The sequence below is a fragment of the Lissotriton helveticus genome, chromosome 1_2, assembly GCF_964261635.1.
Source record: "Lissotriton helveticus chromosome 1_2, aLisHel1.1, whole genome shotgun sequence".
NCBI classification, from domain to species: domain Eukaryota; kingdom Metazoa; phylum Chordata; class Amphibia; order Caudata; family Salamandridae; genus Lissotriton; species Lissotriton helveticus.
Genome location: NC_136058.1, coordinates 363826556 through 363845327, shown reverse-complemented (window position 1 = coordinate 363845327; position 18772 = coordinate 363826556). Strand labels below are relative to the sequence as shown.

Below are 18772 nucleotides of genomic sequence, written 5' to 3'. Positions count from 1 at the left end.
TGCTAACTTAACACGATATAAGGATATACAGGAGCTATATGACAGTATGTTTTACATTGGGGGTGGATTATGGTGATATGACCACAGGGTCGTATCAGCAAGGTTATTGCCGTATTCAGGAGATCATCGCTGGTTTTCCAGTGATGTTTTTGCCATTTTTCCCCCTATCTCGGAATTTTAACGCCCTGGAGAAATGTGTTGTTAATAACGCGCTAACCGGGCGATATATTCCAGTGATAAATAAAAAAGCACTAAGCACGCTTTGCGATATTTACCGTCGTCTAGTGTTGATATGCCCCCAAGTTACCCTGCAAGAGTGAGATGAGAGATTGTAATCAAACTATGATTGCTTCAAACAAAAAAAGGAGTTAACAGCAGCAGAAAGATAATCTATGCGAGTCAGGTCAGAGCGGAAGTGCCTGCCTCATCTCTGCAGTTGGCAGGCAGGTCATTTATGATTCCCCAGTAGATGGGAGAATCATTTCTTTAGGGCATGGACAAATATGATGGCGCTATAATCTGCCACGTCTTGCAAGTGATAGACTGTCCTAGGAAGCTCGTGCAGCTCCTTAATGTCATAGCAAGCCTCACCAAGCGCTTTCCTCACAAAACATTCGTCAATGCTCAGATGAGGAAACTTGAAGGTCCCAGACATGTAAAATGTGGCTTCAAGGCACGCTATCAACAATAAATCACCCCCAGGTTTTAACAGGGTTGAGACATTTTTCAGGGCTGCACAGAAACCTTTCTTGTCTGTAACATGGGATTCTATGCAGTGAGACAAGAGCAGACAATCAGCCTGGGGGAGGACGGTGGGGGACAAAGGGTTACAATTGATGACGTCATATTTTAAAGGTTCTTTGATTTTCTTTTGCCACATCTTTTGCCTCTCATGCCACGACTCCCTAAAAAGAAAGAAAGAAACATAAATAACATCAATCTAAGGGGTTGAAACATGATGTCCTCTTTCTTTCAGCTCTGCACAAATCTGTTTTGCATAAACAAAAGGACACGTTAGCAAAGACAGTGGGGCAGATTTACAAGCCCCTTGCGCCTCTTTTACGGCGCCGTTGCATCACTTTTGTGACACAGTGGCGGCGCAAATCCAGCGCCATGGTGCGGGGTACTTACAACATGATGCATCTGGGAGACGCGTCACGTTGTAAAGCCCTGCTCCACAAGAATGCATTCCTGCACAGGGAGGTCGGGGGGCGTTCCGGCGCAGGAAGGCCTCCTAAAAGTGGCTGAGCGGAGCGAAATCTACAACATTTCACACAGTCACTTTTAGGGCCATGCTGTGTCAAAACCCTGCACCTGCTTGGAGCAGGCGTAAGGATTGACGCAGCATGTTAGAGATAGGGCACCTCGAGCCTTGCTGGAGCTGCACCGCGCTTGCGATGCAACTCCAGCAATGCGCCGCATTTCTGCCGAGGATGGGTCATGCATCTGCCCATCCGAGCACCACGGTGCGCCGCATTTTATACTCGGATGCGAGTCCCTTGCTAACTGCACCATCAGGATTCAAGCAAGCCGGGCCGAAGACGGCTGTAATGCCAGAAACCGGTCCCCGGAAGCTTGTTTCCTTTCCAGTGAAAGAATTGGCTTGGTAGTTTGGTCTGCCCTGTTCCCATGATGCACTGGGCCAGGGACAGACTAATTTGCATATAGCCAGGTTCTGAACTGGGATGGTGCAGTGAGCTAAAAAACGGTGATGGATCAAGCCCTGATCTCTTGACTGGGTAGGAGTGTTCTGCATTAATTCGGAATACTCTGTCCATCACCACCCCATTTACTGTATCGTTTTGGCCACCATAAGCGTGGAAGGGTATACTCGGATGCGAGTCCCTTGCTAACTGCACCATCAGGATTCAAGCAAGCCGGGCCGAAGACGGCTGTAATGCCAGAAACCGGTCCCCGGAAGCTTGTTTCCTTTCCAGTGAAAGAATTGGCTTGGTAGTTTGGTCTGCCCTGTTCCCATGATGCACTGGGCCAGGGACAGACTAATTTGCATATAGCCAGGTTCTGAACTGGGATGGTGCAGTGAGCTAAAAAACGGTGATGGATCAAGCCCTGATCTCTTGACTGGGTAGGAGTGTTCTGCATTAATTCGGAATACTCTGTCCATCACCACCCCATTTACTGTATCGTTTTGGCCACCATAAGCGTGGAAGGGTATACTCGGATGCGAGTCCCTTGCTAACTGCACCATCAGGATTCAAGCAAGCCGGGCCGAAGACGGCTGTAATGCCAGAAACCGGTCCCCGGAAGCTTGTTTCCTTTCCAGTGAAAGAATTGGCTTGGTAGTTTGGTCTGCCCTGTTCCCATGATGCACTGGGCCAGGGACCGACTAATTTGCATATAGCCAGGTTCTGAACTGGGATGGTGCAGTGAGCTAAAAAACGGTGATGGATCAAGCCCTGATCTCTTGACTGGGTAGGAGTGTTCTGCATTAATTCGGAATACTCTGTCCATCACCACCCCATTTACTGTATCGTTTTAGCCACCATAAGCGTGGAAGGGTATACTCGGATGCGAGTCTCTTGCTAACTGCACCATCAGGATTCAAGCAAGCCGGGCCGAAGACGGCTGTAATGCCAGAAACCGGTCCCCGGAAGCTTGTTTCCTTTCCAGTGAAAGAATTGGCTTGGTAGTTTGGTCTGCCCTGTTCCCATGATGCACTGGGCCAGGGACAGACTAATTTGCATATAGCCAGGTTCTGAACTGGGATGGTGCAGTGAGCTAAAAAACGGTGATGGATCAAGCCCTGATCTCTTGACTGGGTAGGAGTGTTCTGCATTAATTCGGAATACTCTGTCCATCACCACCCCATTTACTGTATCGTTTTGGCCACCATAAGCGTGGAAGGGTATACTCGGATGCGAGTCCCTTGCTAACTGCACCATCAGGATTCAAGCAAGCCGGGCCGAAGACGGCTGTAATGCCAGAAACCGGTCCCCGGAAGCTTGTTTCCTTTCCAGTGAAAGAATTGGCTTGGTAGTTTGGTCTGCCCTGTTCCCATGATGCACTGGGCCAGGGACAGACTAATTTGCATATAGCCAGGTTCTGAACTGGGATGGTGCAGTGAGCTAAAAAACGGTGATGGATCAAGCCCTGATCTCTTGACTGGGTAGGAGTGTTCTGCATTAATTCGGAATACTCTGTCCATCACCACCCCATTTACTGTATCGTTTTGGCCACCATAAGCGTGGAAGGGTATACTCGGATGCGAGTCCCTTGCTAACTGCACCATCAGGATTCAAGCAAGCCGGGCCGAAGACGGCTGTAATGCCAGAAACCGGTCCCCGGAAGCTTGTTTCCTTTCCAATGAAAGAATTGGCTTGGTAGTTTGGTCTGCCCTGTTCCCATGATGCACTGGGCCAGGGACAGACTAATTTGCATATAGCCAGGTTCTGAACTGGGATGGTGCAGTGAGCTAAAAAACGGTGATGGATCAAGCCCTGATCTCTTGACTGGGTAGGAGTGTTCTGCATTAATTCGGAATACTCTGTCCATCACCACCCCATTTACTGTATCGTTTTAGCCACCATAAGCGTGGAAGGGTATACTCGGATGCGAGTCCCTTGCTAACTGCACCATCAGGATTCAAGCAAGCCGGGCCGAAGACGGCTGTAATGCCAGAAACCGGTCCCCGGAAGCTTGTTTCCTTTCCAGTGAAAGAATTGGCTTGGTAGTTTGGTCTGCCCTGTTCCCATGATGCACTGGGCCAGGGACAGACTAATTTGCATATAGCCAGGTTCTGAACTGGGATGGTGCAGTGAGCTAAAAAACGGTGATGGATCAAGCCCTGATCTCTTGACTGGGTAGGAGTGTTCTGCATTAATTCGGAATACTCTGTCCATCACCACCCCATTTACTGTATCGTTTTGGCCACCATAAGCGTGGAAGGGTATACTCGGATGCGAGTCCCTTGCTAACTGCACCATCAGGATTCAAGCAAGCCGGGCCGAAGACGGCTGTAATGCCAGAAACCGGTCCCCGGAAGCTTGTTTCCTTTCCAGTGAAAGAATTGGCTTGGTAGTTTGGTCTGCCCTGTTCCCATGATGCACTGGGCCAGGGACAGACTAATTTGCATATAGCCAGGTTCTGAACTGGGATGGTGCAGTGAGCTAAAAAACGGTGATGGATCAAGCCCTGATCTCTTGACTGGGTAGGAGTGTTCTGCATTAATTCGGAATACTCTGTCCATCACCACCCCATTTACTGTATCGTTTTGGCCACCATAAGCGTGGAAGGGTATACTCGGATGCGAGTCCCTTGCTAACTGCACCATCAGGATTCAAGCAAGCCGGGCCGAAGACGGCTGTAATGCCAGAAACCGGTCCCCGGAAGCTTGTTTCCTTTCCAGTGAAAGAATTGGCTTGGTAGTTTGGTCTGCCCTGTTCCCATGATGCACTGGGCCAGGGACAGACTAATTTGCATATAGCCAGGTTCTGAACTGGGATGGTGCAGTGAGCTAAAAAACGGTGATGGATCAAGCCCTGATCTCTTGACTGGGTAGGAGTGTTCTGCATTAATTCGGAATACTCTGTCCATCACCACCCCATTTACTGTATCGTTTTGGCCACCATAAGCGTGGAAGGGTATACTCGGATGCGAGTCCCTTGCTAACTGCACCATCAGGATTCAAGCAAGCCGGGCCGAAGACGGCTGTAATGCCAGAAACCGGTCCCCGGAAGCTTGTTTCCTTTCCAGTGAAAGAATTGGCTTGGTAGTTTGGTCTGCCCTGTTCCCATGATGCACTGGGCCAGGGACAGACTAATTTGCATATAGCCAGGTTCTGAACTGGGATGGTGCAGTGAGCTAAAAAACGGTGATGGATCAAGCCCTGACCTCTTGACTGGGTAGGAGTGTTCTGCATTAATTCGGAATACTCTGTCCATCACCACCCCATTTACTGTATCGTTTTGGCCACCATAAGCGTGGAAGGGTATACTCGGATGCGAGTCCCTTGCTAACTGCACCATCAGGATTCAAGCAAGCCGGGCCGAAGACGGCTGTAATGCCAGAAACCGGTCCCCGGAAGCTTGTTTCCTTTCCAGTGAAAGAATTGGCTTGGTAGTTTGGTCTGCCCTGTTCCCATGATGCACTGGGCCAGGGACAGACTAATTTGCATATAGCCAGGTTCTGAACTGGGATGGTGCAGTGAGCTAAAAAACGGTGATGGATCAAGCCCTGATCTCTTGACTGGGTAGGAGTGTTCTGCATTAATTCGGAATACTCTGTCCATCACCACCCCATTTACTGTAGCATTTTAAATGTGGCACATCAGTGGTGGCGCACGGGTGGGCAGATGCGACGCAACTCTTCTGGCGCATCCCTGCTGATTAGCAGAGATGCGCCAGAAGTCGTAAATCTGCCCCAGTCTGTCTATGAGCCTTTGCCAATGTTTTATGTCGATGCTGACCAGCATTGATAAAAAATATTTTTTGTCGCCAAACCTCAACATTACCGCACAATTACGAGGCATAGAGCTATCTATAGCTACACAACATATCACAACTGGGTTCACAATAATACAGAGAGAACATCCCTTCACGGTGTCTGCAGGAGAGTGAAACAGGAGGCCTGTGTCCCTTCTTGGATCAACAAAGCACACTCGAGCGTCACAGGCCTGCCACGACTCAGCAGAGCACAGGGGTGAATCAGAAACTTTACCAACCAACTCAGCGGCAAACCTTTCATGACACATTCATTCTTCATGCGATGCAACTCCCGGATGCTCTGCAGAGTTCTTGCTTCTCCAATATCCACAGATGGTGAACGCTTCTTGGGGTGCTTCACAACAGCACTCAAGAGGCGCAACCCCCACCACACCACTAACAACACAAGAGTCTTCAGAAAGTACCTCAAAACCAAAACCAAGGTTGTCACACACATGCACACACACATACACGCATGCACATGTGGGCAGACACACACACACATGCACACATGTACATGCGGGCAGACACACACATACACACATGCACACGCAGGCAGAAACACACACACACATACACGCATGTACATGTGGGCAGACACACACACATACACACATGTACATGTGGGCAGACACACACACACACGCATGCACGTGCAGGCAGACACACACACACACACACATACACGCATGTACATGCGGGCAGACACACACACACATACACACATGTACCTGCGGGCAGAGACACACACACATACATGCATGCACATGCGGGCAGAGACACACACACATACACGCATGCACATGCGGGCAGAGACACACACACATACACGCATGCACATGCGGGCAGAGACACACATACACGCATGCACCTGCGGGCAGACACACACACATGTACACACACATACACGCATGTACACACAGGCAGACACACACACATGCACACACATATACACGTATGCACACGCAGGCAGACTCACACACAATCGCACACATTTGCTCAACATAGTGCAGGAGTGCATATTCACCCAACTCAATAGAATTATTCTTACCTACCTCAGAAGGGTGAGAAGTTGAGCTGGCCTGCTGGAATTCAAACCTATCACCATGGTACCAAGCACAGGCCCCTGTAGTAGGGAATGTTTGAGTCCACTGCCCCCAGGGACTGAGCAGGTTCCATTCATAGCCCTAAGACGTACCTGTGTTCCTGCAAAACGGCTCTTAGGGGAGGCGGGATGGGTTAGTTATTCGCTAGTTCATTGTTGAAGGCATTTTAGTTTGTGCAATAAAAAGCTGAAGGATATTTTTATTTAGGGCGCATGGCTTGCTCCAAAATAAAGCAGCCTTTTTATATCAAGCTTATTTATCTTCCAAAAGGACTCATTTAGAACAATTGAGTTTTGCATTGTCATGGTTTAGAAATGGAGAGACAGCTAATGTTTCATGAACTTAGTTGAGAAATAAAAATTGGAAATGTAAATGTCTCTGCTAAGTACTATACTTGGAGCCAGAGAGCAGCTAATGCAGCAATCCTAAATTCGGAAGATGCTAGTTTATCCTACACAGTAGGTGCTCTTTTGACTGGATGAGGTACATGGTGAATGCCTGGGACCCTCACTGGAGAGTTACCACCATCCCCGCCGTGTCCCCCAGCAGGGCATGTGGAGGGTCCCTCAGAATCGGTGACAGCGCCCGGGACCCCCACTGGAGTGCAGAGTTACCACCATCCCCGCCGTGTGCCCCAGCAGGGCATGTGGAGGCTCCCTCAGAATCTGTGACTGCGCCCGGGACCCCCACTGGAGTGCAGAGTTACCACCATCCCTGCCGTGTGCCCCAGCAGGGCATGTAGAGGGTCCCTCAGAATCGGTGACTGCGCCCGGGACCCCTACTGGCGTGCAGAGTTACCACCATCCCCGCCGTGTGCCCCAGCAGGGCATGTGGAGGGTCCCTCAGAATCGGTGACTGCGCCCGGGACCCCCACTGGAGTGCAGAGTTACCACCATCCTCTCCATGTCCCCCAGCAGGGCATGTGTAGGGTCCCTCAGAATCGGTGACTGCGCCCGGGACCCCTACTGGCGTGCAGAGTTACCACCATCCCCGCCGTGTGCCCCAGCAGGGCATGTGGAGGGTCCCTCAGAATCGGTGACTGCGCCCGGGACCCCCACTGGAGTGCAGAGTTACCACCATCCTCTCCATGTCCCCCAGCAGGGCATGTGTAGCGTCCCTCAGAATCGGTGACTGCGCCCGGGACCCCTACTGGCGTGCAGAGTTACCACCATCCCCGCCGTGTGCCCCAGCAGGGCATGTGGAGGGTCCCTCAGAATCGGTGACTGCGCCCGGGACCCCCACTGGAGTGCAGAGTTACCACCATCCTCTCCATGTCCCCCAGCAGGGCATGTGTAGGGTCCCTCAGAATCGGTGACTGCGCCCGGGACCCCTACTGGCGTGCAGAGTTACCACCATCCCCGCCGTGTGCCCCAGCAGGGCATGTGGAGGGTCCCTCAGAATCGGTGACTGCGCCCGGGACCCCCACTGGAGTGCCGAGTTACCACCATCCTCTCCATGTCCCCCAGCAGGGCATGTGTAGGGTCCCTCAGAATCGGTGACTGCGCCCGGGACCCCTACTGGCGTGCAGAGTTACCACCATCCCCGCCGTGTGCCCCAGCAGGGCATGTGGAGGGTCCCTCAGAATCGGTGACTGCGCCCGGGACCCCCACTGGAGTGCAGAGTTACCACCATCCCCGCCGTGTGCCCCAGCAGGGCATGTGGAGGCTCCCTCAGAATCGGTGACTGCGCCCGGGACCCCCACTGGAGTGCAGAGTTACCACCATCCCTGCCGTGTGCCCCAGCAGGCCATGTAGAGGGTCCCTCAGAATCGGTGACTGCGCCCGGGACCCCTACTGGCGTGCAGAGTTACCACCATCCCCGCCGTGTGCCCCAGCAGGGCATGTGGAGGGTCCCTCAGAATCGGTGACTGCGCCCGGGACCCCCACTGGAGTGCAGAGTTACCACCATCCTCTCCATGTCCCCCAGCAGGGCATGTGTAGGGTCCCTCAGAATCGGTGACTGCGCCCGGGACCCCTACTGGCGTGCAGAGTTACCACCATCCCCGCCGTGTGCCCCAGCAGGGCATGTGGAGGGTCCCTCAGAATCGGTGACTGCGCCCGGGACCCCCACTGGAGTGCAGAGTTACCACCATCCTCTCCATGTCCCCCAGCAGGGCATGTGTAGCGTCCCTCAGAATCGGTGACTGCGCCCGGGACCCCTACTGGCGTGCAGAGTTACCACCATCCCCGCCGTGTGCCCCAGCAGGGCATGTGGAGGGTCCCTCAGAATCGGTGACTGCGCCCGGGACCCCCACTGGAGTGCAGAGTTACCACCATCCTCTCCATGTCCCCCAGCAGGGCATGTGTAGGGTCCCTCAGAATCGGTGACTGCGCCCGGGACCCCTACTGGCGTGCAGAGTTACCACCATCCCCGCCGTGTGCCCCAGCAGGGCATGTGGAGGGTCCCTCAGAATCGGTGACTGCGCCCGGGACCCCCACTGGAGTGCCGAGTTACCACCATCCTCTCCATGTCCCCCAGCAGGGCATGTGTAGGGTCCCTCAGAATCGGTGACTGCGCCCGGGACCCCTACTGGCGTGCAGAGTTACCACCATCCCCGCCGTGTGCCCCAGCAGGGCATGTGGAGGGTCCCTCAGAATCGGTGACTGCGCCCGGGACCCCCACTGGAGTGCAGAGTTACCACCATCCCCGCCGTGTGCCCCAGCATGGCATGTGGAGGCTCCCTCAGAATCGGTGACTGCGCCCGGGACCCCCACTGGAGTGCAGAGTTACCACCATCCCTGCCGTGTGCCCCAGCAGGCCATGTAGAGGGTCCCTCAGAATCGGTGACTGCGCCCGGGACCCCTACTGGCGTGCAGAGTTACCACCATCCCCGCCGTGTGCCCCAGCAGGGCATGTGGAGGGTCCCTCAGAATCGGTGACTGCGCCCGGGACCCCCACTGGAGTGCAGAGTTACCACCATCCTCTCCATGTCCCCCAGCAGGGCATGTGTAGGGTCCCTCAGAATCGGTGACTGCGCCCGGGACCCCTACTGGCGTGCAGAGTTACCACCATCCCCGCCGTGTGCCCCAGCAGGGCATGTGGAGGGTCCCTCAGAATCGGTGACTGCACCCGGGACCCCCACTGGAGTGCAGAGTTACCACCATCCTCTCCATGTCCCCCAGCAGGGCATGTGTAGCGTCCCTCAGAATCGGTGACTGCGCCCGGGACCCCTACTGGCGTGCAGAGTTACCACCATCCCCGCCGTGTGCCCCAGCAGGGCATGTGGAGGGTCCCTCAGAATCGGTGACTGCGCCCGGGACCCCCACTGGAGTGCAGAGTTACCACCATCCTCTCCATGTCCCCCAGCAGGGCATGTGTAGCGTCCCTCAGAATCGGTGACTGCGCCCGGGACCCCTACTGGCGTGCAGAGTTACCACCATCCCCGCCGTGTGCCCCAGCAGGGCATGTGGAGGGTCCCTCAGAATCGGTGACTGCGCCCGGGACCCCCACTGGAGTGCAGAGTTACCACCATCCTCTCCATGTCCCCCAGCAGGGCATGTGTAGGGTCCCTCAGAATCGGTGACTGCGCCCGGGACCCCTACTGGCGTGCAGAGTTACCACCATCCCCGCCGTGTGCCCCAGCAGGGCATGTGGAGGGTCCCTCAGAATCGGTGACTGCGCCCGGGACCCCCACTGGAGTGCCGAGTTACCACCATCCTCTCCATGTCCCCCAGCAGGGCATGTGTAGGGTCCCTCAGAATCGGTGACTGCGCCCGGGACCCCTACTGGCGTGCAGAGTTACCACCATCCCCGCCGTGTGCCCCAGCAGGGCATGTGGAGGGTCCCTCAGAATCGGTGACTGCGCCCGGGACCCCCACTGGAGTGCAGAGTTACCACCATCCCCGCCGTGTGCCCCAGCAGGGCATGTGGAGGCTCCCTCAGAATCGGTGACTGCGCCCGGGACCCCCACTGGAGTGCAGAGTTACCACCATCCCTGCCGTGTGCCCCAGCAGGCCATGTAGAGGGTCCCTCAGAATCGGTGACTGCGCCCGGGACCCCTACTGGCGTGCAGAGTTACCACCATCCCCGCCGTGTGCCCCAGCAGGGCATGTGGAGGGTCCCTCAGAATCGGTGACTGCGCCCGGGACCCCCACTGGAGTGCAGAGTTACCACCATCCTCTCCATGTCCCCCAGCAGGGCATGTGTAGGGTCCCTCAGAATCGGTGACTGCGCCCGGGACCCCTACTGGCGTGCAGAGTTACCACCATCCCCGCCGTGTGCCCCAGCAGGGCATGTGGAGGGTCCCTCAGAATCGGTGACTGCACCCGGGACCCCCACTGGAGTGCAGAGTTACCACCATCCTCTCCATGTCCCCCAGCAGGGCATGTGTAGCGTCCCTCAGAATCGGTGACTGCGCCCGGGACCCCTACTGGCGTGCAGAGTTACCACCATCCCCGCCGTGTGCCCCAGCAGGGCATGTGGAGGGTCCCTCAGAATCGGTGACTGCGCCCGGGACCCCCACTGGAGTGCAGAGTTACCACCATCCTCTCCATGTCCCCCAGCAGGGCATGTGTAGGGTCCCTCAGAATCGGTGACTGCGCCCGGGACCCCTACTGGCGTGCAGAGTTACCACCATCCCCGCCGTGTGCCCCAGCAGGGCATGTGGAGGGTCCCTCAGAATCGGTGACTGCGCCCGGGACCCCCACTGGAGTGCAGAGTTACCACCATCCTCTCCATGTCCCCCAGCAGGGCATGTGTAGGGTCCCTCAGAATCGGTGACTGCGCCCGGGACCCCTACTGGCGTGCAGAGTTACCACCATCCCCGCCGTGTGCCCCAGCAGGGCATGTGGAGGGTCCCTCAGAATCAGTGACTGCGCCCGGGACCCCCACTGGAGTGCAGAGTTACCACCATCCTCTCCATGTCCCCCAGCAGGGCATGTGTAGGGTCCCTCAGAATCGGTGACTGCGCCCGGGACCCCTACTGGCGTGCAGAGTTACCACCATCCCCGCCGTGTGCCCCAGCAGGGCATGTGGAGGGTCCCTCAGAATCGGTGACTGCGCCCGGGACCCCCACTGGAGTGCAGAGTTACCACCATCCTCTCCATGTCCCCCAGCAGGGCATGTGTAGGGTCCCTCGGAATCTGTGACTGCGCCCGGGACCCCAACTGGAGTGCAGAGTTACCACCATGAATGAATGAATGCATGAAAATAGTTTTTGTATAGCGCGACGTTCACTCCAAGGAGCATCTTGCCGCTTAGCGGGAAGAAAAGGGCATCTGGCAATGTTAACAGAGGAAGGGGTGACTGAGAGACAAATTTTAAATTAGAGATAGAGCTAGGTGGTCTGGGGTAGCAAAGATCCATGTTTTGAGGAGCTTCCTAAAGGTGAGTTCCATATGTGTGTGCCTCAGCTGAGTGGGTAGGGCTTTCCAGGCTTTTGTCCCCAGTACAGCCATAGTTAGGGGATCCAAAGCCTTTGCAGATGCCCAGTGTGGTGGAGACTGCCTGCCAGGGTTTGTGCAGGGTTATCCTTCGCCGTGGTGCTCTGGGTCGATGCTGTCAGCCTCCACCAGGGTTGCTGCAGTTTGTGATGGATCACTGACAGAGTATCAATAACAAAACATATTGAGAAGGCAAGTTCAGATAAGAATAGATGCAATATTCTGAAGTCCACATACACCTACCTTGAAGCCATATATATCGTCAAGGTACATATTTGTGGAGTTATATATAGTCAAAGTTTGCTTATCTATAGAAACATACCTTCAAAATGTTTTTTTCCTCAATATTTTTGACACAATATGTTGTCCACGTGATAGTTTTCCCCTGATATTCTGTCTAAGCACAGTCACACTCTGGTCTAGGATCACTGAAAGGAAAGACCAAGGAGTCATTTGTAACTCTGGCTGCTGCAGAATACATACCCTTTGCCCTGCAGTTCACAGAGCTCCTTGGTTGCATGAGTCCAGTCAATAGCCTCAGGTGCATTTGTCCGCCATTTTTCTAGCTCCTCGATGCATTTATCATTCGGGAGGCAGATGAAGACGTCTTTGAAGTGATCGCAGGATGGAAGGGCCCATTGGAAGAAAGGTCCAAAGCAGAGGGCTACCAGCGTCTCTCCCTTCACACCACCTGGTCAGACAAACGTTCACAGCTGGAGTTAAGGATGAGCGTGTGATGACATGATTTCATTCTCAGTTAAAGTATGCCCCGGCTCCACTTCACGCAGCAGCTGCACATTTTTCAGAAATGCATTAATATACAATTGCATGAAAGGAGAATTGAACCTGCAGAGTGAAAATCGTACACAGAATGCTCTAGACAGTGAGTTGAAAAGCAATAAAGAAATGTATGACTAAGTATGGCCAAGACACAGCTCGGTAAACGTGCACTCTAACGGGCACATGCATCAAAGGAAATTGCATTCGCAAACGGTGCGAATCGCAAAATTCGGCCGTTTGCGAATGCAATTTCCATTTTTGGGATGCATTATGCATTTTGTTGTTCTCGCAATTAACGAAATCGCAAAATTGTGATTTCTTAAATTGCGATTGCATTTAAGGAATCTCAAATTGAGATTCCTTAAATGCAATGCATCAAACTTTTAAAATGTGCGAATTCGCAAATAAGGGGTGCGAATTACCATGAAGTTGACCTTCATGGTAATTTGCGAAAACTTTGAAAAATGCACAAAAGTGCATTTTCAAAGTGCCATTTTGCACACACACATGCCCTTGGGGCATGTGTGTGTGAAAAATGTACTTAATGGCACATTTCAGGGGTGCAACAGGGTGTCCTTTGGACCCCCCCTGCACCCTTGAAATTGCATTCTCATTTTGCAATTCCTTAATTGCGATTCGCAAAATGAGAATGTCTTCCCATTCATTCCAATGGGCCTCTAGGCCCATAGGAATGAATGGGAAGGGAGTCCTTAATTGCGATTCTTAAATTGAGAATCGCAATTAAGCAATTTTAAGAAATAGCAATTTATTTAGCGATTTCTTGATGCATTGCAGTTTGCGATTCCTTAATTGCGATTCCTTATTTCTCGCAATTAAGGAATCGCAAACTCCAATGTTGATGCATGTGCCAGTAAGGGCCTTATTTATGAACAGTGACCCACTGTTGCGAGAAAATTGTGATGCGTCACTTTTCCTTGCGCCCTCCTTGCGGCACCAATGATGCGTCATATTTACAGTATGACGCATCATGTCGCAAGGAGTTACAGATACGTCACTATTTCTGACGTGTCTGTAGTCACTAAAATTACGCATTGCTGGAGTGTGTCACAAAAGTGACACAACTTCAGCAATGGATCATTACACATGGGCAAGTCCCATGTGAAATGTGCCTGCACCAGTCTTACGCATGCCAGGAGGCAGGCGTAAGATATTGACGCATTGGCGTCCTAGAAGTGGCACAGTAAAATCTTATAGATTTCACTGCGTCACTTCTACGACCCTTTCTTGCTTTGGAATGACCCCTGCATACATTATACCTGGCGCAGGTATAATGTGGCGCAGGGGGTTACAAAGAGACACATCTACCTAGATGCGTCACTTTGTAAATATGGTGCCACAAGGCTAATTTTTTATGCCGCTGGTGCCTCACAAAAAGTGACAAACTGTCTGCGCAGAAGTGACGAAAGGGCTCATAAATAAGCCCCTAAATATCTTTAACGTAACATAACATAAGATACTTTTATGAGTAATAGTCTAAGCTCAAACCTCCACCTCAGTCAGTAGCACTGCCCCCAAAGCTCAGAGCGATGGGCTTCTGAGCGGTAAGGTTGGGAGCACATTGCATCAACCATTCCCCGCGTGGTCTTGCAAGGATGGTGTCTATACTAGGTCAGTGCTTCCCATTAGATGTTTTCTTTTTAACATCACAGAGATCTCTTATTATTCAGGCACTCCCTTCACAGGGAAAATATTCAAATTTAATTTTAAAGACATGAACATCAATTAGGAGTCCCCAGAGATGGTCTTTAAGAAAACCATGCAAGGAGAGCAGGGTACTGATGAATCTTGCTTGTTTTTGTGGCAATCAGTAGCACCTGCACAGACTCTGCTTTAAAAAATGAAGATATTTAGCTGTGCAAGGCAAGTCCTACTGAAGGCAACATTTTGCTATCCTCCACCTTTTCAAACAAAGAATGATGATGCTCATAGTGGAGCCTGCAGAAGATGGAAGAGATACTAAGAGCCTGATGTAGAGTGTGGTTACTTTGTCAGGGTACTGTAACGGTCTGCTGGCATCAGCCAACAAGGGAATATTAGCAAAACTCCAAGTAGTACAAAACACTGCTGCTAGGCTGGTCCTGAATGCGCAGAGATACTCCTTCAGGAGTTGATTCGAGCGCGGTATAAACCCATAAATAAATAAATAAATAAAGGGTGCGGCAGTATTTTACTCCATCGCCCTGCTGGGGTAATCACACTCCTGGTTTAGAGATATGTGCTGCCCGAGCACACACACCACAAACCTTTCCTGTATCTATCTTGCTAGAGCTGTACTTTTTTGTTGTATGACATTACCACGCGCTACTTTACCACGCATGTTTTAACAATGCAGATTTTCAAACGCATAGCACTACCACGCATTTAAATTCACTCACATCTGACATATTTTTACCACGCAATCCACTACCATGCACACTTTTGCCACGCTTATAGTTACATAAAAATCCAGCCATAGTCTAACACTGACACCTATTGTTCAAAAATTCTACAATAATCTTAAAACAATATTGTAAACTAAATTATATATTTAAAAAAATACATTTATGTCGATTACAGGTTTACTTTTTGGGGAGAAACCCCTCAATCCCCCATTTTTTGTTTACCCTTAATATATATATAAACTAAATACCGCACAGTCGCCAATTCAAACAAATATGCGGTGTAAAGACTTGCTTGGTAAAGACTAGTGTGGGAAAAGTAATTCCGATGTAAAAAATGCATTGTACTTGCATTTCGTAGTGAAAACTTCGTGGTAAAGGCTGTTCCCTGTGTGGCACAAGCTCTAGAGGGTTATGGGGGCTCCCCCCCTCAGGTTGTTTTATTAACATAGCTTAAATTGGCAGGTACCAAGCCATCATAGCTGTTCCTGCCAATGCATTCAAAGGGCTCGAATCACAGAACTAACTTACTACAAAATCCTAAACTTACTTTCATTTTGGTATTCACAGAATGCACTTACTCATTTTGGTATTCACAGAAGGCACTTACTCATTTTGGTATTCACAGAAGGCGCTTACTCATTTTGGTATTCACAGAAGGCACTTACTCATTTTGGTATTCACAGAAGGCACTTACTCATTTTGGTATTCACAGAAGGCGCTTACTCATTTTGGTATTCACAGAAGGCACTTACTCATTTTGGTATTCACAGATGGCACTTATTCATTAATGAGTTAGTGCCTTCTGTGAATACCAAAACGAGTAACTTACTCATATTGAGTAACTTACTCATTTTTAGGAACTTACTAATTTTGGTATTCACAGAAGGCACTTACTCAATGATAAGTAAGTGCCTTCTGTGAATACCAAAATGAGTAAGTTACTCAAAAAGAGTAACTTACTCATTTTGGTATTCACAGAAGGCACTTACTCATCAATGAGTAAGTGCCTTCTGTGAATACCAAAATGGTAGTAAATTTAGGATTTTGTAGTAAGTTAGTTCTGTAAATCGGGCCCAAAGTGTGCCTTATGGTCATGTCAAAAGCACACAGCATACAGCACTTTCAGTAGGTTATATTTATCAAAAAGTTGGATTTTCTTATTGAAAATAAAGAAAAGCAATGACCTCCTCACCACAGGACTTTTTCCCATTTGTGCGGACATTGAAAGATTTTAACTTTCACTTACTGCCATGTTTTGGATAGTGGTAAGCAAAAGGGGTGAGGCGTGCGAGAAGGTGCTAACAGGAGACAAACGGCAACTCTTCGGATGGCACTTACTCTGTGCGTCCATCATGGGTGTACGTCAGCTGTGGAGACGTGGAAGTCTCCCAGCTGACATACTGAAGGTCTGCCTGTTTCAAAATGAGGTGTTGAGACCTTCAGTATGGCAGAAAGGGTACTCCATCGTGGTGGAGTGCCCTATTGGCCACACCCAGGAGCTAAGTCTTTTTTTTGTTATAGATTGTTCAACCTCACTCTCAATGTATTTCCTAAGGGTCAGGGCTACCATATTTACACTACCTCTTCACAAGAGGGAAAATTCAATTACTATTGTGTTAGATTTATTTTTACTTCGATTAGTAGTTCAACCCATAGCCTGCTTTTAGCATGACCTTTCTAAAAATTCTACATGGATTTGAGTACAACTTTCCCACTGGGGAAGGATCTTGACATTGACTGTTTGTTTCAAGTTATTGAATTACAGACTGTTAAGAACTTGCAATTTCTTAACAGATGTTTTTTGTGATTGTATTTGTATTTATGATGAATGGTGAACATAAAGAATTAAGAAACTGAGTAATTAGTTTTGCCCTGCTACACCATGACCTCACCCTGTTTGTTCTCAATAAGGCACCTGTAAAGGGCATAATTTAACCAGGTCCACTCTTACCTCTGTTTTACATTGACCTGTTGATGTCTTTTTAACCAGCTAAAGGCTTGAACTTGAGAAACTGGTACTGATTTTCTACAAATGCCCACATTTATAAATGATGGAATTTCAGAAAAAAGATTTCATTTTTGAGATGTGAACAATTCTATCATTTCTTTATTTGGCATGCTGGAGTCAATTGAGGTCAATAATTTATTTCTGTTTTGTAACACCCTTTAACTGAAGCTCTGAGCTGGCCAGCAAGCGATCCCTGCTCAGTACAAGGTCATAATGAAAGCTTTTTGACTTGAAGAAACAACATTAGGTGTGTCTAGTACCTTTTGTAAGGCTCCACATCACTTATTTGTTGCTTTATGAGGGATATCTGTAGCTGTGTTTGAGTTTCTTTATTTTGAAGAGTTTTCCACTTTCTAAGATCTTGCTTTATCAGCATATCCTCTGTGACTTTGGGATAGTTTGAAACCAGACATCTAACAACTTGAGTTATTTCATTTTTGTCGGGGAATCAGGGAATGCCAACGGTTGAAGCAGGTTCACTTTTTTGCCAATTATTGTCACGGGCAGCTCAAATATGCCCAAGAACCTGAATCTGCTTCAAAGAAAATTCCTATGTTCTTGATACTTACCTCAGTTAGCCACTTTTTCAATCATATATAATTGCAGATGGACAAAGTTAGAATTATTATTTTGAAATGTGTCATAATCATTCATGATTTTTTTGATACTTACGTAGCATATTCATACAATTAATATTTTGCTATGCCTTGAAATAAGGTGAATGCATTTTTCAATCTGCATGGCTCATTCTAGGCACTACATGCAGGCTTTAGAGTAACTAGAATGCATAAAATAATCAAGTGGAAAAGAAAAGACTACATACCAGAAGAGAAGACCTTGTTAAAGAGCGGCATCAGTTGTGAGACTGTGTCTCTAAGAAACGGGGATTCCTGTCCAGTGAATGTGTCCATCGACTTCTTTGGCTCATAGTGCTGGTCAAGCTGCTGCTTCAGCTGGGCAACAGACGCCATTTCTGAAATCAGTATTGACAAACTCTGCTTCCTTAATGCATGCACCAGGTTTTATAGCAAGACCATCTAAATTGCAAATTATGGACAAATAGCTATAATAAACTTTGCTGACGTTGTTCTACAAGTCTCATTCCAAATGCAGTCCTCATTTGTTGACACTAGGCTTGTGATTTAAGCTTGTAAAATGGTCCTTACTGTTTGACAAACATAATGACCACAATCATGTGTTGTGGGGTAAAAGCAAACAGAAGAATTCCCAGAGGCTTGCTCATGCAAACTGAACAATTTTAACTTTCTGAAGGCCACTGTGTTACAGGTCTGTCACTGCAGGGATGGGCATATTTTGTTAAGATCAACTGGGAAAAAACATGCACCTGGTGTTTATTGTTCAGTATAGTTTGAGCTTGTGTTTTGAATGCTCAACTTTCTATCATTATTAAACTGAGCAATGTGCAAACTTCAGTGATTTAGTTGAGGAGGTGAGTACCCATCTCAAATAATAACCACAACCTTTGTCAGGGTGAACCCTCGAAGGGACTAAATTAACCTTAGATCAATCAGCTGGTAGGTAAAACACAGATCTTATAGGCTTAATTTAGAGGCAATGTGTAAAGATGTATGCATTACCAAAACAATAACAACATCAAAACACTACACACAAAAACTCCCAAACCGATTTAGAA

The 18772-nt window shown here is 49.7% G+C and overlaps 1 protein-coding gene across 1 annotated transcript; it reads right to left on the bottom strand.

The window, feature by feature from the left end:
• Positions 1 to 237: 237 nt before the first annotated feature.
• On the bottom strand, positions 238 to 18095 carry LOC144807925 (indolethylamine N-methyltransferase-like). The gene is made up of 3 exons (XM_078673522.1): positions 17942 to 18095; positions 12412 to 12619; positions 238 to 905 (listed from the first exon to the last, which is right to left on the bottom strand). The coding sequence occupies exons 1-3, from the start codon at positions 18087 to 18089 to the stop codon at positions 479 to 481; spliced, it is 783 nt and encodes a 260-aa protein (XP_078529648.1). The 5' UTR covers positions 18090 to 18095; the 3' UTR covers positions 238 to 478.
• Positions 18096 to 18772: the final 677 nt, after the last annotated feature.